General features: G+C 36.4%; 2 protein-coding genes across 2 annotated transcripts in view; both read right to left on the reverse strand.

Annotated features, from left to right (window-relative positions):
• Positions 1-24,203, reverse strand: part of NOX5 (NADPH oxidase 5) — an 89,494-nt gene extending 65,291 nt beyond the window's left edge. Inside the window, exon 1 of the mRNA XM_036844275.1 lies at positions 24,127-24,203. The gene's annotated coding sequence lies outside the window, so the exon portion shown is untranslated. The remainder of the gene's footprint in view (positions 1-24,126) is intronic.
• Positions 132-24,319, reverse strand: SPESP1 (sperm equatorial segment protein 1). The gene is made up of 2 exons (XM_036844276.1): positions 24,145-24,319; positions 132-1,310 (listed from the first exon to the last, which is right to left on the reverse strand). Exons 1-2 carry the CDS (start codon positions 24,215-24,217, stop codon positions 298-300), a joined length of 1,086 nt encoding a protein of 361 aa, XP_036700171.1. The 5' UTR covers positions 24,218-24,319; the 3' UTR covers positions 132-297.
• Between the last annotated feature and the right edge of the window lie 3,330 nt (positions 24,320-27,649).

Consider the following 27,649-nt stretch of genomic DNA (forward strand, 5'->3'; position numbering starts at 1 on the left):
CAGACTGCATAAGTCTCTTAAGTCTTATAAAATGGATGAATTTACTAACCTATTCAAGTAAAATCAAAGCTTAAACATTTTATGGATTAGATCTTTATAACTTTTAAAATTAATGAGAAAAAACTACAAACTCCTGAACCAAAATTTTATTTTAAATTGTTAGGTTTTAGTGTATATGAAAACTTTTCATAATACATGACATATAAAGATGTTAGCACATTGAACTACAATAGAAAATATTTTTATACAACTTTTGTATCACTAATATGCTTATTTCCCCTGTGAATGAATGCACAGTTAGCTTAGATCAACTTTGTCATGAATATCAAGTAGTTTTAAAAGTTTTATGTTATTGTTTAATAACTTCCTAATGAGGTTTTGAGTTTCTCCTTGACTTACACATAATATTTTTTTTAATATATTGAATACTGCAGTAGCTTTTCCTCTCATCTCTGGTGGAACATATTTAATATCTAAATATTCAGGTAATTTAGATCTAGAATTATACAGCATGTTAATAACAGTTTCAATGTCATCAACTCCATCACTGCTTTGTCCTAGTGGTAACATCTGGGATTTATACATTTTTTCTAATTTATGTTCTGCTGCTGCTGCTAGAGCAAGGCTTCGTTTTAGGTGTTCTTTAGAGGCTCGAATGTCTGCTCTATATTCTGGCTTGAAGCTCTCAGGAAGAGGTACCTGTTGCACCTGTGAACCAATATCTGCAATTTTTTTCAAAATGTCTTCATTATACAAATGGTGTGGTTCAGGATTTTCCATTTCATAGTCGCCTGAGAGCTGAGGAACATCTTCTTCTGTGGCAGTATCCAAGTCAGTGTTCCTACTTAAAGAGGTGACACCTTGACTTGTAAATGATTCAGTAACACTTGGCAATTGCTTTGGTGCCTCAGTTTGACGTACAGTTGGCTCTGGCTCTGGCTCTTCTTTCTCAATATAAGGTTCTTTTGCATGTAAAACAACAGAAATGTTATTTGGTTTAATTGACCAGAAAGCTGTACTTTTAGTATGTTTTTTCTTCTCTATTTCCACTGTTAAGCCCCTAGTAGGGAAAGCTGTAGTTTCTTCACTGACAGGATTGATTAAAACATCATTCTCAGCTGGAGCTTCATCACGTGTAAACTTTACCTCCTTAAATTTTGATACCCTCGATCCTACAGAATCAGCATTATTTGGAGACTTTGACTTTTTCTGACGACCTGGCTCCTTAGTGGGAACACTTAGTACTAGGTTCTGCAAAACTTGTACGTAATGATTCAAGTTTTGTTCTTCGTCAGGCGTCACAGTTATTCCTTAAGGCAAAAAACCAAACAATAAGTAACATTTATTATTATGTATGTCATATTGACAGAATCTACTCACCTAAGTTTACTTCATATGCCATCACTTAAAAGTTGAGATAAAGAACCAAGAAATAAAGCACCTTTGACACAGTCAACTCTCATTTACAGGAACAAAATTATTTTTTCAGATTCTTATTAAAACAGATGAGCAAAATTAGTGCAAAAGTTACATATTAACACAATTCTCTGTATCTCTTTGCTTTTACTCTCCCATATAGCTTATGATTCAGTAGGCAACTTATTAAAACAAAATTCTTGGTTATGTTCTCTAACACAGTGGTGTGCTGTAGTAGGCTTACAGTGGCTCACCAGAGCCAATTATTAAATTTTTAGGAATTTTGTGAGCCAGATGGTAAACACAGACATTGTTAAAAATTAAATTATCTGAATTTACAATTAAGTAAATGTATTCAAAACAAGGTAATATTCAAAACTTATCACTTTTATTTTATTTCATTTTACTATTATTTATGCTCTTGAGGTTATTTACATCTAGTATGTTATAAATGCTATATAATGGTATGCCACTGTTTATCTCTTTCCCCTCCCTGATGAGTGATGTCAAGTAGGTAATTTGAAATCAACCATGGTGAGAGTATCTGCCTCACGTAAATGGGCAAAGGATGTAAGTCAGGGTGTACCCACCTCTCGGAAAAGCCAGTTTTTAAACATTTACCGGTATACCACTGCCTTCAACCCAGCAAAAATCTAACTACAGCCTGTGGGTCACATCCACTCAAATATTTTCATAAATAAAGTTTTTTTGGAACTCAGTCAGTCTTGCCCCTTTGTTTATGTATTGTGTATGGCTGCTTTTGGCTGCAGCAGTAGAGTTGAATAGTTGGAACAGAGACGATATGGCCTACAAAGCTGAAAATACTACCTGGCCCTTTACAGAAAAAGTTTACTGATTCCTGGTTTAAATCATCAACATTTTACTCTTACAACAAAATGGCAGTTCTATTTATACTGGTATTTTGCAGTATCTGAGTGGTGAAGCCTCTCATTTCCAATGTGGAAAATGGAAAAGATTATTGAATAATATATTCTGAAATTCTGCTCAACTCCCCAACTCCAGAGTCAGAAGTTTTTAATTTTAAGTGCTAGGATTTTGTGTTACAAGTAATTTTGAATTGACTTCGCCACTATCATGGATACAAACTGATTTAATTCAAGGAAGTAAGTCACTTTTTCCCAAACACTAATGAATAACTTCTATCTGAACCCTCCCTCTGCAGGCAAAATGAAATAACAAACTTTCTGCTCAGGAGGCACTTTTATTCAGCTCTTTGGCAAGCACAAAATAGTCCAAAAACGATTTACCTCCTCTCTTCTTTAACTCATCTGTTACAACTTAGAAAGACCAGATGGAACTTTAATCAAAATTGAAATTATATTTCTAAATTTTAAAAATCTTAACCAGAACAGTTTAGTGAGTCAAAGTGATAGTGGAAAGACACTAGACTTGTCTACTAGAGATCTAGATTCTAAAAGGAGACTCTGCGTATTATGTCATGTTCAGAAAAGTCTTGCATACCCCGAGGTCCATTTGATGATGATGGGTGAAAAAAGAAAGATATAGAACATAAGGTAGATTTATATATTATCCTTATAATTTTTATGAATCAGTGACATAGCATCATACATTTGTCTGTGAATTGAGAACTTTTTTAATGGATTAGAAGCATGACATACCAAATTCATGTGGGCATTTGCCCCAGAGGAGAGGGAATGGGACTGAAGTTGGTTATTAAAGGGGTCATTAGACTTATCTATAATGTTTTACTCTCTAAGCACATACACACAATCACTTAACATAGTAAACCATTAGTCACATTTTAAAAAGGAAAATAACTTATTTATGTATTCTTATATTTATAAAATGCATTGTCCTGAATCTAGAGTTTTCCTGAAGGAAAATATTAAGTAAAATGAATTTGTAGCCTAGTGCAGTCAAAAAAAACCTTTCATTCTGGTCCTGGTTCTACCAGTTTCTAGCATCATGACCTTAGGTAACTACCTAATTTCTCTGAACATGTACTTAACTATGAAATTAAGATACTATATCTGCCCTTTTATCTCACAGAACTAAATAAATTAGTTATTTGAAAACACTTGAAAAGCTACAGAGCACTATATAAGATAATATTATTCTCTATGAAGGCAAAACTGGTTACATTTCTCATTTTAAAATATAAATTTAAATCCCTAAAAAGAAATAGGTTTTGGATTCTATTTAGTAAAAAGACACTAGAAGCTCTCCTGCTAAAGATAAGGAACAAGATCAGAATACTAATATCTCCATTACTATTTAACATCATGTTGGAGGTATCAGTCAATGTAATTAGATAAGATAACTGGAAGCATGAGAATTGGGAAGAAAAAGATAAAACTATCTTTATATGCAGATGATATAATTATACATCGAGACAACACAAAAGAATCCATTGAAAAGCTATTACATGGAGTAAGAGAATTTAGTAAAGTAGCACGTTATAAAATCAACACACAAAAATCAATATACAAATATAAACCAGTTAGAAGATAAAATGAGAAAGAAGATGCTATTATGATAACAAAAAATGAAAGAAAATATCAAATCATAAATTTAAAAAGACATGTCCAAAATTTATATAAGGAATTATACTAGGCTGAATATAGACATCCAGAGATCAGGTCCTAATCCCTGGAACCTGTAAATGTTACCTTACAAATAAACGAGTCACAGGTATGAAATATACAGTATGGGGAATATAGTTATAATATATAGTTATAATTATGTAATATCTTTGTATGGTGACTAGACTCATGGTGGTGATCATTTTGAAATGTACAGAAATATCCAATCACTGTACTATGTAACAGGAACTAACATAGTGCTGTAGGTCAATTATACTTCAAAAACAAACAAACAAACTCACAGAAAAAAGAGATTAGATCTATGGTTACCAGAGGTGGGGGTGGGTGGGAGGGGGAATTGGATGAAGGCAGTCAAAAGGTACAAATTTCCAGTTATAAGATAAGGACTAGGGATGTAATGTACAATACGCTAAATATAACGCTGACGTACATTATATATGAAAGTTGTTAAGAGAGTAAATCCTAAGAGTTCTCTTCACAAGGAAAAATTTTTTTTCTCTATTTCTTTAATTTGGTATCTATATGAGATGACAGATGTTCACTAAACTTACTGTGGTAATCATTTCATGATGTATGTAAGTCAAATCACTATTCTGTATACCTTAAACTTATACAGTGCTGTATGTCAATTATAACTCAATAAAACTGGTGGTGGGGGGAACAGAGAGGTAGATAAACAAAAATTTTTTAAAAGAAAAGAAAAAAGGGTCCGTGCAGATGTGATTAAGTTAGGGATCTTGACAAAGGAGATTAACCTGGATTAGCTGGGAGGGATCTAAATCCAGTGTTTTTATAAGAGAGAGACAGAGCGATATTTGAAACACACACAGAAGAGGAGAAAGTAACACAGAAGAGGAGGCAGAGATTAGAGTGAAGCAGCCATAAGGTAAAGAATGAGAGACAAGGAAAATAGTTTCTCCTAGAGCTTGCAGAGGGACCACAACTCTGCCCTACACCTTAATATTGGCTCAGTAAAGCTGATTTTAGATTTCTAGCCTCTAGAACTGTGAGAGAATAAATTTCTGTTGTTTTGAGACACCAAGTTTGTGGTAATTTGTTATAGCAGTCACAGAAAACTGATCCAGGAATATAGTAAAATCTTCTGAAAGACATAATGAAAACTTCAACAAATAGACATACCATGTTCTAAGACCAGAAGATTCAAAATAAAGATGCTCAGATGTCAGATTCTCTGTTAATTTTACACTTAATATGCTCCTAGTAAAATATCATTAATATGTTAATAATATTAATGAAGTTATAAAAATAGATTATAAAGTTCATTTGAACAGAGTAAGAATAGCCAGAAAGACAAGAGGCTAGCCCTATTATATATTAAAATATATTACAAAGCCTCTATTATAAAAATAGTATAGCATTGTACATGAATAGACAGATGAATGGAACAGAAAATACAGAAATAGATGCAACTGCATATTGAAATACAGCTAAAGGTGAGGGAAGGTTTCAATTTATGAATTATTCCAGCTAATAAATGAAGAAGCCATTTATAATTAGAATATAATTATTTTGCAATGTATCAATGATTATTTACATCACAAAAGACACAATCAGACATATGCTTCCTGATAAAAGAACACAGTACCACCTATGAAGTGGTCTTGCAAAAAAGGTCAAACCTGAATCTAACAAGTTTCTCTAGATCTAACTAACAATGTATGGAAAGTACAAGAGACAACAAAAGAAAATATAAAGTACACCATGGGCATATACTCAGCAAAATCTAGACAATGGGAAACTATAGGACATATGATCCAATTTCCTCAACAACTGCAAGGGGAAAAATAGAGATGAAGGAGGAACTACAGATTAAAAGAGAATTAACAGACATATCAATGAATTACATGCATGAATCTTATTTGAATCTGAATTCAATTAAACTGGAAAAGAGAGAATCAGGAAAGTTTGAACACTGACCAGATATTTGATAATATTAAGAAATTATTATCTTTTTAGGTGTGAAATTCACATTTTGTAGTTTTTTAAGGTACTTATATTTTAGTGCTTTATATTGAAATATTTACTGATAAAATTATGTGATGTCTGGAATTTGCTTCTAAATAATCCAAGTCTTAGGAGTTGGGGAGAGGGACCAAGCCTTGGGGAGAGGGATCAAGGAGGTATGGTGGAAAGGAATGTGGGTGGAAATATCAATGAAACAAGATTAATTATAGGTTAATAATAGTTGAAACTGGTTATAGATATATGAAGATTATACCATTCTTTCTACTTGTGTATATATTTAAACTTCTCCATGATAAAATGTTTTTAAAAACCTGTTTTGGAAAAATTTCAATTCTGGGCAACTATTCACAAGCAAATCTAAAGTCTGCAACCAACAGTGGTTTAAATGCTTCTTAAAAGACATTGCTATTAGATTACAGTCTGCTAAACATTCAATTTTTAATTAACTTGTCTCTTCTCAAAGTAGTAAATAGGATACCCAGGTTACTATTAGGCAAATTAGACTGTCAAAGGACAGAAATAGGTGATACTTACTGCTAGTTGATTCCTAAAAGAACTGAAGTACTCATAATCCCTTCATACTGAAACTCAGGCAACACTAAAAATCCTGTTCATGGCTGCCTAAAAACAGAGCACCTTACCTTCTACCTTGCTTTTCCTCCCCTCTTCATGTACTCTTTGTCTATACACTGTTCTATTGTTAAATCCATCCTCTCCGCACACACTTCCCACCTCCTGCTTTTTTCCTCCAAAAACATCTACATATTTCATATTGACTGGTCTTGCCAGTCAATTTGATCATTATAAAACTGTTCACAAAGCATCTGAAAAAGAATAGATATATGTATATGTATAACTGAATCACTTTGCTGTATACCTGAAACTAACACAACACTGTAAATCAACTATACTCCAATATAAAATAAAAAATTTTTTTAAATGTTCACAAAGCAAGGTAGTAAAAGATAATCAAGGCTCAAATATCCCTACAAATGGCCCTGGCCGCTGTGAAAATCTGCTATTCCCCATTCTTCAGGAGGTGCTAGAAAGATGAACAAAATTCAAATTCTTACAAAGACCAGACTACTCTGCTAGAAGTTTGGTTATTATACTTTGGATATTTGCTGTCTACACTGGTGTACTTTATAATATTCCCTCTATGTTCACCAGTTAGTGATCCAACCAAACACTGCAATGTCTTAGAATGTGGCTAAAGTAAGAATCTCTTCCACCCTGAGAAGCCATAATGCTGCCTGGAAAGTGCCTCAACTAAGTAGGATGGCTACCTGCTAATGCAGGCTTGAGGTTTAACAGGAATCACAGATATGGAGATTATATCAATAGCTGAGCTTGGGACTGTCTGCACTTTTCTTCTTGAAATAGTACAGGGAGAATTAGTCACATGACAGAAATAACAGAAAAGTAAACAAAATAGTAAAACTGTAGGAACAAAAGTAGCATGAAATCTGAAGGGGAAATTGGAAAACAGTGATTGAAAAGACCATAACAGCTCTGACTGACTGAGCGATTACTATGTGCCAGGCACTATACTAAAGGCTTTGGATGTGTAATGTTTTTTTAAATTAATTAATTAATTTATTTATTTATTTATGGCTGTGTTGGCTCTTTGCTGCTGCGAGCGGTCTTTCTCTAGTTGCAGCGAGCGGGGGTTACTCTTCGTTGCAGTGTACGGGCTTCTCATTGCAGTGGCTTCTCTTGTTGTGGAACACGGGCTCTAGGCGCGCGGGCTTCAGTAGTTGTGGCTCACGGGCTTCAGTAGTTGTGGCTCGCGGGCTCTAGAGTGCAGGCTCAGTAGTTGTGGCACACGGGCTTAGGTGCTCCGCAGCATGTGGGATCTTCCCAGACCAGGGCTCGAACCCGTGTCCCCTGCATTGGCAGGCGGATTCTTAACCACTGCGCCACCAGAGAAGTCCAGTGAAGTGTTTTTATAAAGAGGAAAAGGAGGACACCTAGAAAGGATAAGTAATTTGCCTGATATTATATTTAATTTATAAGTGGTAATAAGGGATTCAAACACAGGCTGCCTTACTTCAAGCAGGTACACATAACAACTACACAATGTTGTCATAAAAAGATGACACTAGGATGCTGGCAAAATAGTAAAAGTATGATAATAAAATTGTTCTGAAGGAATACAGCTCTATTTTTAAATACACGTGAATACTAAAATATCATAAATAAATAGGTAAAATATACAAAATTTTGCTCTACTGTCAACTGGACCAAAATATATCCCTTTCATGTATTAAGATGTATTGGCAATATTAAAAATAACTGATCCAAATTTAACATGTTTTCTTTCTTTCTCTCTTTCCTTCTCTCTCTCTCTCTCTCTCCTTCCCACACCACGCTGTGGGATCTTACTTCCCTGACCAGGGATCAAACCTGTGCCCCCTGCAGTGAAAGCACAGTCTTAACCAGTGGACCACCAGAGAAGTCCCTAACGTTTTCTTAACACAAAGTATGGGTAGGAACTGACAGTCAATGACTTACAAAGGAATACATTCACTTCACACAGAGGTAAAAAAGCAAATTAATTAATTTTGAGTTTATTCTGAGGAAAATAATAAAATCATGATTTAAAATGAGTAATGAAATATAAAACTTCAATCAACAAACAATACATTCAAAATACACACTTCCTCCTCATAGAATAGTCAATTAAAGGAGGAAGAAGAGGGTTAAGGAATAACATAAAAGTCAATTAGCATGAAAACTTGCTAAAATTCACTATCCATAAACAAACGTCAAGTTAAAAACAATTTTTCTTTTACCAATTAGGCAAAAAAAATTTTTAAACAATAAAACCTAGGATTGTCATGTGCGTATGTTACTTCTTTAGTAAAAGAAGTAACTTCCTTACTTTCTGATCCCCAGATCTTTCATTAGTCTCTCTCTAGCATGCTGGTCTTTTCTTTATAAAACTTGGGATAATTTTGACTATGTATATATTTAATGTTTGCTAACTGCTACATATTATAAGCTCTTTGAGAGCTGTGACCATGTCTGCTTTGTTTTCTGTTTCCCCTGTTCTAACCAGTGCCTAGCACCATAGTAGACAGTCAAAAGGCATCTGTTAATTGAATGATTAAATGAATGGACCAAATGCTGGCAAGTATGTAAATTAATTGTACTTCCCATAATTTACCTTAAGGAAATAATCACACGCAAAAAAATTTCTAAAGAAGAATGCTGTAGAGGAAAACTAAACTCCATGTTATGTTTAAGATAAATCTGCTGGTCTAAAGACTGTTTTTTATTGTTTCTTTGTTTTGGTTTGGTTTAAGTTTGCTTTTTGTTTGTTTGCTTTTGGCTAATAGTCCAAAAATAATTAGGGAGAAAATCTGGACAAGTAAAAACAGTTCTTATTTTAGGCAAAGCAGACAGTTTTTTTTATAATAAAAGATACTGCTTTAGCCATATTTTTCTAAATTTCTAAATCTGAAGTTTATCTAAAACAACATCATAAACATTGTCGTTAAACAGCTCCAATTTTCAGGAAGCCCCCGAACTTCTAACTGGTTCTTACTAAAGGGCATAATATAAGTTGAGATCACATAAATTTAACTAAATTTGTTTATGTTCTATTAATTTTCTTTTATTGGATTTTATCAATCTCTAAAATAACATCACATTAACATAACTTTAAGAAAACTATAATCTTAGGCAATGTTAAAATATCTTCATGGTTTCTCTATTACATATTTTAAAGTATACAATTGAACGGTTTTTAGTATAGCCACAGTTGTGGAACCATTACCACAATCTAAATTTAAAACATCACCCCAAAAAGAAGCCCACCCCTATCCCTCAGCCCTAGGCAACCACTAATCTACTTTCTGTCTCTCTATGAAATGCCTATTCAAGACATTTCATATAAATGAAATCATACAATATGTGTTCTTTTGTGACTAGCTTTTTTCACTTAGCATAATATTTTCAAGGTCATCCATGTTGTAGCATATATCAGTATGTCATTCATTTTTATGGCCAAATAATAGACCATTGTACGGCTGTAACGCATTTTGTTTATTCATTCATCAGTTGATGGACATTTGGGTCATTTCTACTTTTTAGTGATTATAAGTGATGCTGCTATGAACATTCATGTACAAGTTTTTGTGTGGATGTATTATTAATACATTTTCATTTCTCTTGAGTACATGCCTAGGAGTGGAACTGACACTATGTTTAATCCTTTCAAGAACTACCAAAGCAGTTGCATTCTCGCCAGCAGTATATGAGGGTTCTAATTTCTCCATATGATTCCAATACTTGTTATTGTCTGTCCTTTTGATATGGCCATCTCTGTGGGTGTGAAGTCCTATCTCATTGTGGTTTTGACTCGCATTTCTCTAACAGCTAATGATATTAAGCATCTTTCCATGAGCCTGTTGACCATTTGTATATCTGTTTTAGAGAAATGTCTATTCTGATAGTTTCCCCAGCTTTTAATTGAGTTGCTTTATTATTATTGAGTCGTAAGAATTCTTTATATATTCTGGAGACCAGTCCCTTATCATTTATATGATCTGAAAATATTTTCTCCTACTCTGTGAGTTCTCTTTTATTTATTTATTTATTTATTTACTTATGGCTGCGTTGGGTCTTCGTTTCTGTGCGAGGGCTTTCTCTACTTGCAGCAAGCAGGGGCCACTCTTCATTGTAGTGCGCGGGCCTCTCACTATCGCGGCCTCTCTTGTTGCGGAGCACAGGCTCCAGACGCGCAGGCTCAGTAGTTGTGGGGCACGGGCTTAGTTGCTCCGCGGCATGTGGGATCTTCCCAGACCAGGGCTCGAACCTGTGTCCCCTGCATTGGCAGGCAGATTCTCAACCACTGCGCCACCACGGAAGCCCCTGTAAGTTGTCTTTTTACTTTCTTAAAGTTATCATTTGTAGCACAGAAGTTTTAAATTTTGATATAGTTCAATTTATCTTTTTTTTTTTCTTTTGTTGCTTATGCTTCTGGTGTCATATCTAAGAAACCACTGCCAAATCCAAGGACACAAAGATCTACACCTACATTTTCATCTAAGAGTTTTATAGTTTTAGCTCTTACATTAGATCTATGATCCAGCTTGAGTTAATTTTTGTATGTGGTTTGAGGTAAGGGTCTAACTTCATTTTCTTTTCCTCGTGTCCGAGCACCATTTGCTGAAAAGACTATTCTTTTCCCCACTGAATTGTCTTGGCATCCTTGTTGAAAATCAATTGACCATAAGTGTAAGAGTTCCTTTCTGGACTCTCAATTCAATCCCATTAATATATATGTCTATTCTTTTTTTTTTTTTTTTTTATGTGTGGCACACTTTTATATTTTCTATTCTCTTCTTTCTTTTTAAATTTAATTTTTATTTTATATTGGAGTATACTTGATTTACAATACTGTGTTAGTTTCCGGTATACAGCAAAGTGATTCAGTTATATGTATATATACACCTCTATTCTTTTTCAGATTCTTTTCCCATATAAGTCATTACAGAATATTGAGTAGAGTTCCCTGTGCTATACAGTAGGTCCTTGTCGATTATCTATTTTATATATAGTAGTGTGTATATGTTAATCCCAAATTCCTATATGTATATGTCTAATCTTATGCCAGTACTACACGGTCTTGATTATTGCAGCTGTAATACTAAATTTCGAAATCTCCTTGAACTTTGTTCTTTTTCAGGATTGTTACGGGTATCTGGGTCTCTTGCAACTCCATAGCAATTTTAGTATCAGTTTGTTAATTTCTACAAAAAAAGCAGGCTAGGATTTTGATAGGGACTGTGTTGAATGTGTAGATCAATTTGAGGAGTATTGCCATGCTATATACATTTTATAACATCTTTCAAGTTATGTATATTTACATAACTACAATCATACTATACATACTACTATACTTGATCAGTGTTTAAAAAATTTTTTTATTAAGATATGCCTCATACATTTTTAAGTCATTAAATTTTCTTGGCCTTGAAGCCACAAATCCAAGAATCTGGAACATTATTTTTCATCTGAAGAGTAAGCAACACAAATAAATTATTTTTCATTTTACCTCCTAAGACTAAATGTTGCAAATGAAATTTACAAAGTAAGATTATTTTGGACCAGGAAAGCAGAAGACCTGGTGTGTAAGTCCTTGGCTTCTAACATTGTCTTTGGGAATGTTTTTATCTACTCCATTCTTTTCAAGAACCACATAGGGCAAGAAGAGAATTTAAGGTAGCAACCAGCAACAACTGGTAAACCTACCAATAAGCAAATAAATTTAAGGAAAAAGTATAATTCTATATATATATTAAGCACATATAAAAGGTTAAATTCACTTGGCTTTGGAGCATCAAGTTCTCTTTATCCTGTGTGGTATAGCCATCAGGATCAGTTGGGAGGGCTCCTTAGTGTGAATGGACCATCTTGACACATTTCATTGACTTCTGAAACAATATGGTAGCTTATCTTCTAATATGTGAATCCTGTTGGCAGGGGAGCCTCTGGGATAGCAGCAAAAGAATCATGAGCCTGTCTATAAATACTCTACAGGAAGAAAGTATGGTCTTTTTGTAAGCATTGATTTGTATTCGTTTTTGTGTATGGAAACACTTTTGCTTACCTTAGGAACATAAATAAAATTAAATGTAAATAATATCTTTAAATATTAGAATCAAATTCACCTGAGTATTCATTATTTGAAAAATAGTTCTTATATTTTTGAGTTTCATTATGACTCATAGGCTTTTTACAGTCTTAACTTATAATATTATCTTTTCTTTTTTTATGTTCAAATGGTCACAATTTAGTCAGTTGGAGCCACTGTAAGCTGCCTCTTGTGTCCTTTTGAGGGAGCCTCTGAATTTTCAAAACATCCTTGCTTGCTATCTGGCAGTTACTGCTGCCTGCCTCCCTCCCATCTCCTACCCCACTTCTACCCTTACCCCTCCAATCTGTACTTTATCTGCCTAAGTGTAATCTGCCTAAGAAAATCAGGTATGCTTTCAAGAAGTTCTGGTTTCTTTTAGTGGAACACAATATTAGAGACAAAAGTCTGTGGGCTAGAGGTGCATTTCAAGATTGGCTTTATGGACTGACATTGTTCTTAGGCCATTTTAGTCAACAGAACTAGAAAATATATATGTAAAGACATTAATTTTTACTGTTCTTTTCCAACTGAATTTTAACATTAAGGCATACTTACTTTAATTTTAAACCCCTTATCTAAATTATAACTGCATTCCTTTTTGTAACATGATAAACCATACAACTATTACTTTAGCTGAAAATCTTGATTAAAACTGGTATAATTATTGGTTCTGTCAATAACAACTTATTAATGTTAAAACTTAGCATAAAAGTATTTACACAATAACAAGGTTAAATATTACAATTGCCTTTGTATACTTTGACTACATTCTACTCCAATTAATGAACAGTCAAATTATCTTGTTTGGGGTTACTTGTAATTTTTCAAATTGTTTTGTTGTTAAATATACAGTTATCTGATGTATTCTCTATTCTAATTCTTTAATTTTAATTTGAGATTGTTGATGTTTTAACTGACAATTCTTTCTTGGTAGCAGCATTACAATACTAGAGTTTAAGGGAAGGCTGTTTTTTATTAGTATACTTTATCAGATGGATGAAAAATATAAGCAGTTTGATCTGTCACTGTCAAGAATTTTATTTGATTTAACCTAATGACTCATGTGGTTATGTGCATAACCTTTCTATACAAGGTTATGCATGTACTACAAACCTTTCTTTTTTATACAAGTTCTTTCTGGTAAACCCAGTTTTGTATGTGCAAGAAATTTAGAAAATTCCAGTCATTTAAATTTCTATGCAAGATTTTATATATTTGCATACATTAAAATATAATGCTTGTAAACTAGTTGGTAATATTTTGTTTCTTGGTTTAGGCACTGGTTACACAGGAGCATTAACTATAAAAATTCATTAAGCCATACATTGTGATTGTGCACTTTACTCTACATATATTATATATTTAAAATCTCATTTTTGTAACTGTTTTGCATTATAGTTACTAGACATTAACACCGATTTTAAAAAAATCATTTTTAAAGAACCAGAATTTATAAAATTTAATTTTATCAAAGATGTTATTTTCATTTTAGTTAGGAGAGCTAACTGAAGACATATATAAACCAAGAGTTATATTTACCAGTTTCATTATGCCATAACTTTTATTACTTTAAAGAGGAAGTTAATATAAAATTTCTTAAATTTAAGATTATGAATATGAAAATAGAACTCATAAGATTTTTCTTCTTCTACCAAAGAGTTAGGAGTGGTTTGGTTCCCCATCACAGCTAAGAAACTATGGTTTATGTGACCAAAGATATTGTAAATTTTTTTTAATTAAAAAATATGATTTTTAGGTTTAGTTACTCATTTTAAGCTATAAATAATGGTTTTAACATATGTAAATTAACTGGCTTATTTTATTTGCTCAAGAAACTGCATAAAAAACCACTCCAAGAAAACTTAGTGCTCTGTTATCTGTGCAAATATACTGTACACTAATCAAGTTTTGAAAATGATATTGGGAAGTCCCAAGTTCTTAAAAATGCACCATTAAGCACCAATTAAAATATCTAATTGCATGAATATATCTAACTGAATAAAACTTCACTTGGTAATAGGTGTGAAAAAAAATTTCTTCTACAACATCTATTTAAAAGAATGGAAATATATAAATGTATTTTTTGTAAACATCCTGAAGGCTACACCTTTATCTGTTTCTGGAGAGATTTTCTAATCAGTAAAGCTAAAATGCACTAAGTGTTTTAACTAACAATTTTTTCCAGAAAAACCTTACTCTCAAAAAAGGGGTGGGGGGAGCGTTTTTATGCTCCTAAAAAGTGACAGCATGCCAAAAATTACAATAAAACGTAATGACAGCAATAAAATGCTAACATTAAAAGCTTATTTAGAAAACACACCTAGTTCCTTTGAGACTAAAATTTTAAAAAAGGAAAAAACATGTCACCCTAAATCTTGGCCAAAGAACCAATAGTTTCTAAGCCGAATAAAGAGGAAAACTAAACCACTCCCACTTCTTCTTTGGTTAAAAAAGGGCAGGGGGGGGTTGATTTCTTTTAAAAGATATATAACCTCAAATTTGGGAGCTTTAATATGAAAAATCTTTACTTCAAAGGGTAATAAAATATAGGGTTATAATAAAAGTAGGTAGGTAATTTTAATATATCTTTGGGAAGTTCCTTATTTAATGTAACAATTTAAAATTTCAGAAGAATATTGGTCAATTTTAGGTCTTTTTAAAACTTTTACTCTTAAAAAAGTATTTTTATGAGTTTTACTTGTATGGTGATTGTGTAGTTATCACAGAATACAAAACTGGAAAGCAAATAGGGCACATCCAAATCTATGCAGAATTTGGGTTTTTGCACTTGAGGTCCATATAGCTAAACTTTTCAAGAACTGTATTGAACAACACATAAATAAAATGTGAATATGGGATTTCACTTGAAATGTGTTATAAACCAAACACTTGGTATCTTAAAAACTGGTTATTATAAAACTTAGACAATACTGTAAAGTCACAAGGACCAACAGAATTCTTCCATTAAAATGTTCTGTGTAGAGTCTTTACCTTTTATAGTTCTCTGATAATACTTAATATGAATTGTATTTTACTTTGACATTAACTTGGTTATAATTACTGACATTCTTAATTATGAACCTGCAAACTAAAACAATTTTAGATTAATAGCATAGGTATTTATCTAAAGATTTTTAAAAGAAAAAAACTTGAGGTTTGGCATCAAACTGATTTTAAAGTAAAAGAATGTTGCTAGTAAAATAATGTACAATGGTTAATTGCCTATAATAATTAAAAATTAAAGGACAATTTTAGATAAACTCTCAAAATATTGAATTTATTTACAGTCTCTCTAAATTATTTAGAGTACTATGAATCACTACTCAGATAAAATTCTATCTAAATAACTTAAATAGATATCTGATAGTCAATTAGGACTTCTCTCTCCTTTCCAACAACTAGTACCTTATACACAAACTGGAAAATAATATAGACAAAAGCACTGTAAGCTTAATTCCAACATATTTTGACCAAAATAAAAACAGGTCATCACATAATTCCCATGCATGTCCTACTTAGGTACTCTTGTTTACTTGTAAAACACACTGCCTCTTCCATAAGCCCCAAATAAAATGTTTTAAAACAATATATCTGGACTTCCACTTCCAAAAAGATAGAAAACATGTATTTTTCCCCATATCCTTACTACTAAGCACAGTTAAAACCCCTGAACATTATATGCAAGACAAGCATGAGATAAGAAGACTTGGAAAGGTGGAGAGAGGAAGAGAGACCAACTAGGGACTTCAGGACCTGAGTAATGATACAGCAGTGAATTCCCTGGGTTTTCTTTTTGCCACATATACCCTAGACTGGGGACTGGAGATGCTGGCAATCCAGAAGCACCAATGGACACAGACAAAAAAGGCTCCAAGAAAAGACTGCTCTCTGCATAGCCAAAGGACCAGGAAAAGAATAGCCGAGCAAGACAGAAAATTTTTTAAGAAGCCAAAAACCACAGAAAACACTGCAATCCTACCCCTCCACCAGCAAAGGCTGAGTGGAGAACATAGACTTTCACCCTCATCAAGCTTCACTGAGCTGCCCCGACCCCTCTGCCCTTATCCCACAGAAATGCCACTGAAAGTGTGAATACCTCTTCTCTTCAAGTAGAGAAGACTAAGTAAGGAGGTAGGACTTTCTTCTCCACCCTGCGGTAACAACGCAACACTCCCCATCCACCACTGAAGTGGTGTCAGAGGTCTATTTAAATCTGTAGCAGAAGAGCTAAGAGATGTAAGAGATGATACAGATGTTTGAATTATCTGACAGGGATTTAGAAGTAGCCATCATAAAAATGCTTCAACAAGCAATTATGGACATGTCTGAAACAAATGAAAAATAGAAAGTCTTAGCAAATAAATAGAAAATCTCAGCAAAGAAATAGAATATATAAGGATGAATTCAATTTTAGAACTGAATAACACAATAACTGCAATGAAAAACTCAATGGGTAGACTCAACAGCAGAAAAGAGGAAAGAAGCAGTGAAGTGGAAGACAGAAACAATAGCAATTACCCAATCTGAATAACAGAGAAAAAATGAAAAAAAAAAAAATTGAACAGAGCCTCAGGGTCTTGTGAGACTACAATGAAAAGATCTAACATTCATGTCATCTGAGCCTTGAAAGGAAAAAGAAAAAGGATAAGTCTGAAAAAGCATTCAAAGACATAATAATGGCTGAAAATTTCCCAAATTTGGCAAAAGACATGAATTTACAGATTCAAGAAGCTGAGTGAATCTCAAACAGAATAAACCCAAAGAAATCCATGTCAATACATATCATGGTCAAACTTCTGAAAACTCTAAAGACAAAGAAAAAAAATCTTGAAAGAAGCAAGGTTAAATGACAATTTGAATTCTCATGAGAAATCATGAAGGTCAGAAGGAGATGGCATAATATTTCTCAAGTGTTTAAAAGGAAAAGGACTGTCAACCTAGGAATTCTTTATCAAGGGAAAATATCCTTCAGGAATGAAAGGATAATCAAGACCTCTCAGATGAAGGAAAATTAAGATAAGTTGTGGCCAGAAGACCTACCCTAAAAGAATGACTAAATGAAGCTCATTAAACAGAAAGGAAATGATAAAAGAAGGAATCCTGAACGTTGAGAAGGAAGAAAGAAGAATAACGGAAGGAGGAAAAAATATGGGTAAATTCAGTGAGCTTTTCCTTTCCTCTTGAGTTTTCCAAATTAAGTTTGAAAGTTGAAGCAAACAACTATAATACTATCTGATATGGTTCTCAAGGTATGTAAAAGAAATATATATGACAATTATATTATGAATGGGAGAGGGTTAAATAAGAACATAAAAGGCAGGTAAGGTTTCTACATTTCACTGAAACTGGTAAAATGCTGATACCAATAGATTGTGATGTTATGTATACATAATGTAATACCTAGGGCAGTACAAAGAAACACACTCAAAAACACTACAAGTCAAGATGGAATTCTAAAAAAATCTATATCTCTCAATATAAGATGGCTGGCTATCTGATCATGTGCTTAAATGCAATTTATGTTTTAAAAAACTAAGGCCTTAAAGCCCAATAATATTGTTAATTTAAACAAAAAAATTGGTATAACATTAAATACCTGGTAAGTTAAAAGTAGTAGCAAAATGTTCCATACAACTGGGGGAAACCTAGTAGCTCAGTAAAGAAGGAAAGATCAATTTTTAAACTTTTCACATAATGACAAAAAAAAATTAAAGTTCAGTGGAATATGTCTGGTCATTGTGCTTTAAGAACTCATATGTTTTTACTTTGCCCTTGGCCTGTAATCTTGATACAGCAACTGGTGATTGCACCCAAAATTTAACCAAAATCATGGATGCTAATCTTTTAAAAGATTCAAATATAACTAGGATTTTTATTACCACAAGAGTGAAAACCAGAATGGCTTTATCAATAAAGAACTCATGTATATAAAGCTTAGCATACACACACACACTGAATCATTTATAGGTGGGCCAGACTCTGGCTGAATGTCTTAACTTTGGAGAACAAATTGCTTGTATTTTCCGTCCATGTCATGAAATGAGCTCACAAAGAATAGACTTCCCATACTCTACAGAAGTTAAGTGTTGCAAGTAAGAATTAATACCTGAAAGCTGTCATCATGTAAGAACTGCCAGCTAAAACACAACACTTTCAAATTAAATGAACTTGAATACTGAGCTGAAGTACTTCCAACTCAAATCAAAGTTTGTAATAACTATGCTTCATTAGTGGTGTGCACTCAAAAAATGATCACAAAAAGAAACATTGCATCTTGTTATTCTTCCAGCAGTTTTCCTATAATTTGTTAACGCAAATTTTAATTTTTGCTGGCAGGTAAAACAAACAAGTAATTATGTTTATATTAATTAAAATGTCCTTGTTAAGAAATGTAATGTTAGGGTTGGGGATAGGGGCAATAGAGAGAGAGGCTGGTAAAAGGGTACAAACTTTCAGTTATAAGAAAAATAAAGCCTGAGGATCTAATGTATAATATGGTGACAACAGTTGATGATACACACAAAAATGTAAAGATGGGGCTTCCCTGGTGGCGCAGTGGTTGGGAATCTGCCTGCCAATGCAGGGGACGCGGGTTTGAGCCCTGGTCTGGGAGGATCCCACATGCCGCGGAGCAGCTGGGCCCGTGAGCCACAATTACTGAGCCTGCGCGTCTGGAGCCTGTGCTCCGCAGCAAGAGAGGCTGCGATAGTGAGAGGCCCGCGCACCCGCGATGTAGAGTGGCCCCCACTTGCCACAACTAGAGAAAGCCCTCGCACAGAAACGAAGACCCAACACAGCCATAAATAAATAAATAAATAAATAAATAAATAAATAAATAAATAAATAAATAAATAAATAAAGCATGACACAAATTAAGCAATGTGAATACCATCAAGCTTAAAAAATAAAAAATAAAAAATAAATGTAAAGATGTGAGGTGATATTGTTAATTAACTCAATGGTGGGAATTCTTTCACAACATACACATATGTCAAATTATCACATTGTACACTTCAAATATATTATAATTTTATTAGTCAATTATGCCTCAATGAAGCTGAAAAAAAAAGAAAATATATAACTTGATGGCTTTGCACTTCTTGGTATTTATGTTTTGGGTAGTGTCTTCTTCCCCCCACTGAATACAGGCTCTCCCTATGTGATTGTCTTGGCCTGTTATAGGACATTAGCAAATCTGACACTGCATAGGCTTTAGAAGAGCTTGCGTACAGGGGGCTTATAAAGCTCCCTCTTGGAAGCAAGCTGCCATGGTATAAAGACACTTGGGCTAGACTACTCAAAGATGAGAAGTCATGTAGAGAAGACCCCTGGAATATGAGGCAGCCATGTTGGATGTTCTCATCCAAGTTGAGCTTCCTCAGCTCTACCATAGAAAGCAGAACTGCCCAGCTGAGTCCAGGACAACCCATAGAATCGTGAGAAATAATAAAATTTGGGGATGGTCTTTTATGCTGCAACAGATAAACCAAAACAGCTTCACTAAATTATATTTTGAAAAAGGAATACAAATTTAGTTTAGGTACAGAGTTAAAAATCAGAAAGTTATCCAATGAGTAATGTTAAATTTAATCAGAACCAAAACAAATTCATGACCTTGAAATATCTCTCTCTTCTAGTTCTGTTGAGTAAAATAACCTAAATAATAATATCACCCAGCACTGATATGCATCCCAGGTACTTTGGTCTCTAATACCATGTTCTACTTTGTCTCCTCAAAAGGATGGCTAATCCCATTCAGAACACAGAATATACGAAGTGGTCTTGACACAACTGGGTTAATGTCAGGAAACAAGAAGTCTTAAAAATACATGAGATCCTGGGCTTCCCTGGTGGTGCAGTGGTTGAGAATCTGCTTGCCAATGCAGGAGACACGGGTTCAAGCCCTGGTCTGGGAAGATCCCACATGCCGCGGAGCAAACTAGGCCCGTGAGCAACAACTACTTAGCCCTGCGCGTCTGGAGCCTGTGCTCCGCAACAAGAGAGGCCGCGATAGTGAGAGGCCCGCGCACCGCGATGAAGAGTGGCCCCGCTTGCCGCAACTAGAGAAAGCCCTCGCACAGAAACGAAGACCCAACACGGTCAAAAATAAATAATAAATAAAATAAATTTATTTTAAAAAAAAATACATGCGATCCTATCAAAAGAACAACAGAAGACAGCTCAAAAGAACAGAAAACAGAACTTTTTCCCCATAAAATATTAATAGACAGGCTAACTGAACTACTATACCTCCAAAGGCCACCCTCTGGACCTTCGCATTAGAAGACATGCTCCTCATTATCTAAAACATTAATGAAGTGTGTCATGACATTTCCGTTCCAGGTTTGAAAGACTCTCCCAAGTGCCATGGCCTTGGTCCTTGAAACAGTGAAAGTGAACTTGCAGCACCAGAACCAAGCGAACTTACCTTTTTAATGTTCTTGAAATAAAAGGAATCTGCTTTTCCTTCCAATTTTTCCTTTTCAACTCCATCAATTGCCAATAGATTGAATAATTATTGCCTTACTACTACTTCCCTTGCCTTCTTGGTCCATTAGGACAAAAGCCGTCCTAAAGACAAAAAAGACTCACATATTGAGCCTTCTTAACACAAACCTAGAGAACCAAGTTAAGAGTTTTTGTTACCCTATTAAAACAATACTCTATCATTACCTCTACTCTTGCTGATTTATCCAAAGAGATGACTAGGAAAAACAAGTTATTCAGAGAGTACCAAAAAAAAGGCCCTAAAACTAATATTTCACATTCTTGCGTTTATAGCTTCAGGCCCATGAATATCTAGTGACTTAAAATTATAAAAGGCAAATTATATAATTTATTTTAATAGTAGTTCATAGTACTTAAATATATACTATTATGTTAATATTACTTTAGAAGTTACACTTTTTTAAAAAAGCAAAAAGTATTCTCTTTAAAAGAAAAAAAGCAAGTTGTACAATGCAATGCATTAACGAGGCATGATTTTTAAAGCTGAAAAAATACAACTAAAACTAAGGAAAAATCAAATACTAAGGAAATTAATTAAATATATAAATTTACGTACATAGAAAAAGATGTTTATCCTGCATCATCAAGGATCTATGTGTATGTAGCCGAGTGTAGACTGCTGTACACCCAACTCTCAAAAAGAGTATAAGGTATACTTAAAAGGTATGAGTAGTACAAGAAGTACTTGTGGGCTTCCTGGTGGCGCAGTGGTTGAGAATCTGCCTGCCAATGCAGGGGACACGGGTTCAAGCCCTGGTCTAGGGAAGATCCCACATGCCGCGGAGCAACTAGGCCCGTGAGCCACAACTACTGAGCCTGCGCGTCTGGAGCCTGTGCTCCGCAACAAGAGAGGCTGCGATAGTGAGAGGCCCGCGCACCGCGATGAAGAGTGGCCCCCACTTGCCGCACTAGAGAAAGCCCTAGCACAGAAACGAAGACCAACACATTCAAAAATAAAAAAAAAATTAAAAAAAAGAAGTACTTGTAACTAAAAAGGTATGAGTAATTACAAGAAGTACTGATGTTTTCAACAACTGTAATTACTTATACAATACCTGTGATGTTTGTATAAGATAACCTCAAAACTGTCTTGTATTCTAAAAAAAAAAATTGTTAAAGATGCACTTTTCATTATGAAAACCTATATATGCCTTTATTCTGGCATGAGAGCATTTCTTTTATATGACTCTTTGCCAACACTGTTGGAATACTGGACATACAAAATAAAGAGTACATAACTGACTTAAATCAACACAATGATAAGCCTAGTTTCACAGAGAAAGTAGCCATGTTAGCATGGCCCTACATACCCTTAAGCCCTTCCATGGAAAAGATGGGTAAAGTACATTTTCTAAGGTATCTTCTATGATCTGTGATCTGTATATTATTTTCCTTATGTCTTGTATCATCTATATCTTCAACACAAAATCATTCCTTTTCTGAGAAGTATCTTTCATTTCCTACAAGCCTTATAGAACGTTTAGGTTAAGAGGGTAACAAAGAAAAAGCACAGGCCATGAAATTATGGAGTTAGGCCGGAGATTGTGCTGAGTTGAGAATCCCGGTATTGCCTAACCAGCATCTCAGAGCGTACTGTGTGACAGTATTAATGTCACTTCAACTAAAAGTCTGCATATATGTAGTCAGTTGTGACCTACTGCTCTACAAACTACCAAAAGGCAATAGCTGGTGTTAGTAATATGACCACTAGACAGCAAGAAAAGACAATTATCCCTCTCAGTATGTTCTGTTCCTTTACCACAAAAAAGAAAAATTTTATGAAGACTTTTGTTTAAATCAACTATCATAAGGGCTAGTATTGAAAGGGTTAACTTAGTTATCTAGGGCACTTATTCAGAAACTTTATCCACTACTATTTATGACTTAGGTTGTGCTGTGTTTTCATTTTTGAAATCCAATTTTTAACTAAGACTTTCTAACAAGTCTGAAATACAGCTCTGCATAGCTAGCGTGTACCCTTAGTACTTTTTTCACACCTACCAGTTAAATTTTATTTAGTTAGATAGTTAATGAAACCCCAACATTACTAGATGCTACAATAAACTACCGTTAGACTAGATGAACAGGCCTCATGGTCCCATCTGGAATATCAGCTATCAGACACAAACACCTCGAGGTGTCCGTGTGATGTTAATAGTCTCAGCACCCCTGAATATGACCTTATTAGTTTTCAGCCATCGGGGAGGGGCAGTGGGAAGCTGTAATTCTGCTCAGCTAGGGTTTTGCATCCTGTGCACCCGACGATGCTCTGTGGAAGTGCATAGGAGGTCAGCGAGCGTCCCAGACAGCTGCCCGCAATCCACACGCTCCCCCCGTTTAACCACAGGCTCAAGCTCTTTCTGTAAAGGGCCAGAGAGCAAATAGTTCAGGCTTTGCAGCCCATCCTGTCTCCGTGGCAACTACTGGACTCTGCTGTTAAAAGGCGGGAAAGCAGCCTGGACAATACACAAAAGAATGAGCTGGCTGTGTTCCAGGAAAACTTAACGAACAATGAAACTGGAATTTCGTACTTTTGCGCAAGTCACGAAAGATCACATTTCACATTCACGGCTAAAAATGTGAAAACCATGCCCAGCCAGCCAGCCAGCCGAACCAAAGCCGGCCGCCCGGGCCCTCTGGCCGCAGGTGGCCCACCCCGCTTTATCACAGCTGCAGCGACTCTCCGGTAAACGGGGCCAGGGGAGCAAGGACCGTCTCCGCCGGGGTGAAGAGGTCACCCCCGCAGCCCCAGGGACCCAGCCCGGCGCAGCCCGGTCACGTTTGGGATCCACTGCCTGGATCACTGCCTGGTCGCGCGCAGGTGGGGTCGGAGTAGGACAGGGACACACCTCAGTACCAGAGGTAGGGCCCCTGGACAGTGGGGCTGGGGAGGCACGCAAGACCAAGAAAAAGAAGAGCCGGGTCTCGGACGGGCCCTGAAACCCGGGAAGTTCCCCCAGCAATGTCCCCTGGGGTGGCTGCTACCTCGGGCCGGTCACTCACTCCGATACGACGGCACGGACGAAGGCCATAGCAACAGCGCAACTAGAAGGACTACGAACTTCATGGGCATCATCCGCAGCACTCCGCCATGCGTCGGGAACGTCCTGGGGCCGCCAGGCCGGTTACCTCAGGCCGAAAGCGGAGGGCGTCGGTGGCCGGCGCTCCTACCTCAGGGCCGCGGGCGCCAGGCAACGGTTGCCTCCAGCGCGCAAGCGCAGAAACGGTGGATGAGGGGAGCGCGAACGGCCGTGGCCCCGCCCGCTCTTAGCGCCGCGCAGAGGGGGCGGGGTCGCGGCGCCTCGCCCCTCCCCCGTGCACATGCTTGCTGAGGCTTCGCGGGCCTCCGAAAGTCTTGACACCCCGGGGAATACTGGGGCTTTAAGGGTGGGTGTGTGGTGGTGTCGGCCCATGCGGGAAACTGGACTTGTAGCTGTGCCTAAAACAAGGCCTCTGCGAAGAAGGAAGTGTCTGATGGAAGAGACGATAAATAACCTGGCCATTACAACAGCGTGGAAGTGCCGTAATGGGGAAACCCTAGGCACTGTGCAGAACAGAGGAGGGGCCCCCTATTCCAAAGGGCAGGGATCGGGGAGGTTGCCTAGATGGAGGAAAGCTTGGAGCTCCCCAAGAACTGAAAATAGTTCAGTCTAATTGCAAGGGCGGGGGAGGGGCAGTTGTTGGAGGTGAGGGAGGAGAGCTAGGTAGAAGCATTAAAGCCGCCTTAAGGTGCTTTTTTTCAAAAGATTGCATTACATTTTTTGGAAAAGACAAAACTATAGCTGTAGAGAATAGATCAGTGGTCTTCAGGGGTTAGGGATGGGGAAGGGCTTGACTATAAAGGGATAACATGAGGGGTTTGGGGGGGAGGGTGATGGATTGTTGTGGTGGCCTCAGAATCTATACGTGTGTTAAAAGTCACAGAACTGTAGAATCAATTTTACTGTATGGTAATTTTTTAAATTTACAGACACCCATACCTCTGCCTCAGGAAGCAAGGGGCTTGGAGTTTATTCTGAGGCAGTGGGGAAAGACTGCAAGGTTATGAGCTGGGAAAGGTGTAATTCGATTTGCACTTCAGAAAGCTTACTATCCTTGCAGTGTCAAGAGTGGGTTGGAGGGGGAATTCCCTGTTGGTCCCATAGTTAGGACTCAGGGCTTTCACTGCTGTTGCCTGGGTTCGATCCCTGGTCAGGGAACTAAGATCCTGCAAGCCATGAAGCATGGCGAAAAACAAAAACAAAAGTGGGTTCGAGGGAAGCAAAACTAGAGGCAGGTAACCAAGTTAGGAGCCTGATCCAGTAATCCAGGCACCATTCATTGATACAGACCTGAACTCATAGTGACAGAGGACATGGGACATGTGGACTGATTTGAGAGACGTTTAGAGCTAGAATCAACAAGACTGGGAAATTAATTGAAAGTGAGGAATGAGAGACATGAATGCTCATGTCTCTAGCTTGGTCACCTCACATGTGGTGTGAAATGGGGGATACAGGGGTGGCAAGGGTGGAGGAAGAAGGTAAGTTTAGTTTCAACATTGTTCTATTGAGATGGGCTTGGGACTTCCTACTGGAGTGGCCTGTCCAGTGAGCAGATGGACATAGGGCTCTGGAGGGAGCTGAGAATGGAGCTGGAGGTTTAGGAGGCATCAACATTTAGAAGCAGGCATGTATGAGATTGCCTGAGGAGATGTAAGCAGGTAGGTTAGGGGGTCCCAGGAGAAGGAGAACCAGGAATGGCTTCGACATAAAAGAAGTCATTTTGGCCTAAAACCACTTTGTGATCTAAGCCTGGCCACAATGCTTGCCCTTAAGCAGGTCTCAGTAATAATGATCTTAAGAAAAGTAAGGAAATGCAGGAACAAAGGAAAAGCAGTCAAGAAATAAATAAATTTTATTCAGGAATAAAATAGAGTCCTAGGTCCTCCTCAAGGGATGTACATGACAATGTGAGATAGTCTTTGAGTTTCTGCAGGAACTAAGGCCCCTATCCAGGTGGAGGACAGAATGATGATGTTGACCCTCCTAATTTCATTCAACTAAAGCTTGGACTCTGTCGACCTTTGCCCCAATTCTATACTGAATTTTCCTCTGTTCAAGCTCCTTCATGAATATGCATATACCCTTAGCTTAAAACTTCCCCAGTTTTGGTGTTTGGGGGAGACACCTCTTAGCGGGGAGAGATCTCCGGTGTTCCTTTTACTTGCTGCAAGTAATAATAAATCCTTCCTTTCTCCTGATCTTTGGCTGGTTGTGTCTTTTGGCTCAACACCCACCATGAGGTGAACCCAGTTTTCAGGTATCAGAGAGTTTTTAGGTGAGAGGTGATTAGGCCTAAGACAGATCCCTGGGAAATATGGGCAGGCTAGAGAAAGGAGGACAGACCTGCAAAGGAGACTGACTATGGGGAGAAGAAACCTAGGAGAGCATAGAAACTTCTCAAATGCTTTTGGAAGTCAAACAAGAGACGGACTTAGATTTAGCAACAAGATCTTTGGCAGAAGCAGATTCAGTGGAGTGATTTGGGCAGAAGCCAGACCCACAGTGAGTTGAGGAATGAGTAAGAGGTGAGGATGCGGTGACAGCTAATACAGACAGCTTTTTCAAGATTGGGGCAAGAGTCTTTATGCGCTCTCTACCAGTGCTTAATGCAAGTACGACAGCCTTCTAGACTCAAACAGTTACAAAATATTTGGAAAGCAATTTGGAATAAGCAACAAAAGCCTTAACATAATATAAATACTATTATGTAAATTGTATAATACAGATTTGGGGTGGGGTGGGGTGGGGTGGGGGAGTATGTCCTAAGATAACCATAATGGATCATTTATAATATAATTTTAAAAGTAAGGAGAATTGTAAATTATATTGATGGTTAGACTACTGGGCAACCATTAAAATGATGCTTATAAAGTATACCTAATTTGGGAAAATGTTCAAGTTGTAGTAGATCATATTTGAGGTATTAACGCAGGGTCTCACCCTCCCTGGGCTTCCTTGTCCTGTTACCTTTCATTCCACCATTGAGATATTAGTCCACTTGCCTCAGGGAAACAAGCTAGAATCTCAAGAGAATTAAAAGAGGGGCTGATTTTTTTTTCAGTTCATGGTGGGGTTTGAAAGTCAAAGCACTTCTGTAGGAGCTGCTGCTTGGGTAAAAAGTTTTGTTAATTTGTTTTGTTGGTGTTTTTAGTGGACATGCTTGGCTTTGGATATCAAAGGTCAAGGAAACTGGACAGCGGGAGAGCAAAAACCATAGATTGGATGTGGATTCAGGAGATGGAAGGTCTGCTTCCCCCATGCAGGGTAAAATTTCTGGGAGCAGAGAAGGGAGTTTGTAGTTTGCAGACAGAAGCCTGGACAGGTTTGGGGGTTGCAAAGATTGTTTGGTCTCCCTTTCCAGGGTAGAGTTCAAGGGAATTGGGTGAGGAGCTTTAAGTGAGAGTTTCAAATAAGATATCCGTTTGAGATAAATGGATAAAAAGATGTGGTATATTATATATAAA

The sequence above is a fragment of the Balaenoptera musculus genome, chromosome 2, assembly GCF_009873245.2.
Source record: "Balaenoptera musculus isolate JJ_BM4_2016_0621 chromosome 2, mBalMus1.pri.v3, whole genome shotgun sequence".
NCBI lineage: Eukaryota > Metazoa > Chordata > Mammalia > Artiodactyla > Balaenopteridae > Balaenoptera > Balaenoptera musculus.

Coding starts and splice junctions, on each gene's coding strand:
- SPESP1 (XM_036844276.1), bottom strand. CDS start 24,217: ATGATGCCCATGAAGTTCGTAGTCCTTCTAGTTGCGCTGTTGCTATGG. Junction 1,311..24,144: donor GTCCGTGCCGTCGTATCGGA/GTGAGTGACCGG, acceptor TTTTGCCTTAAG/GAATAACTGTGACGCCTGAC.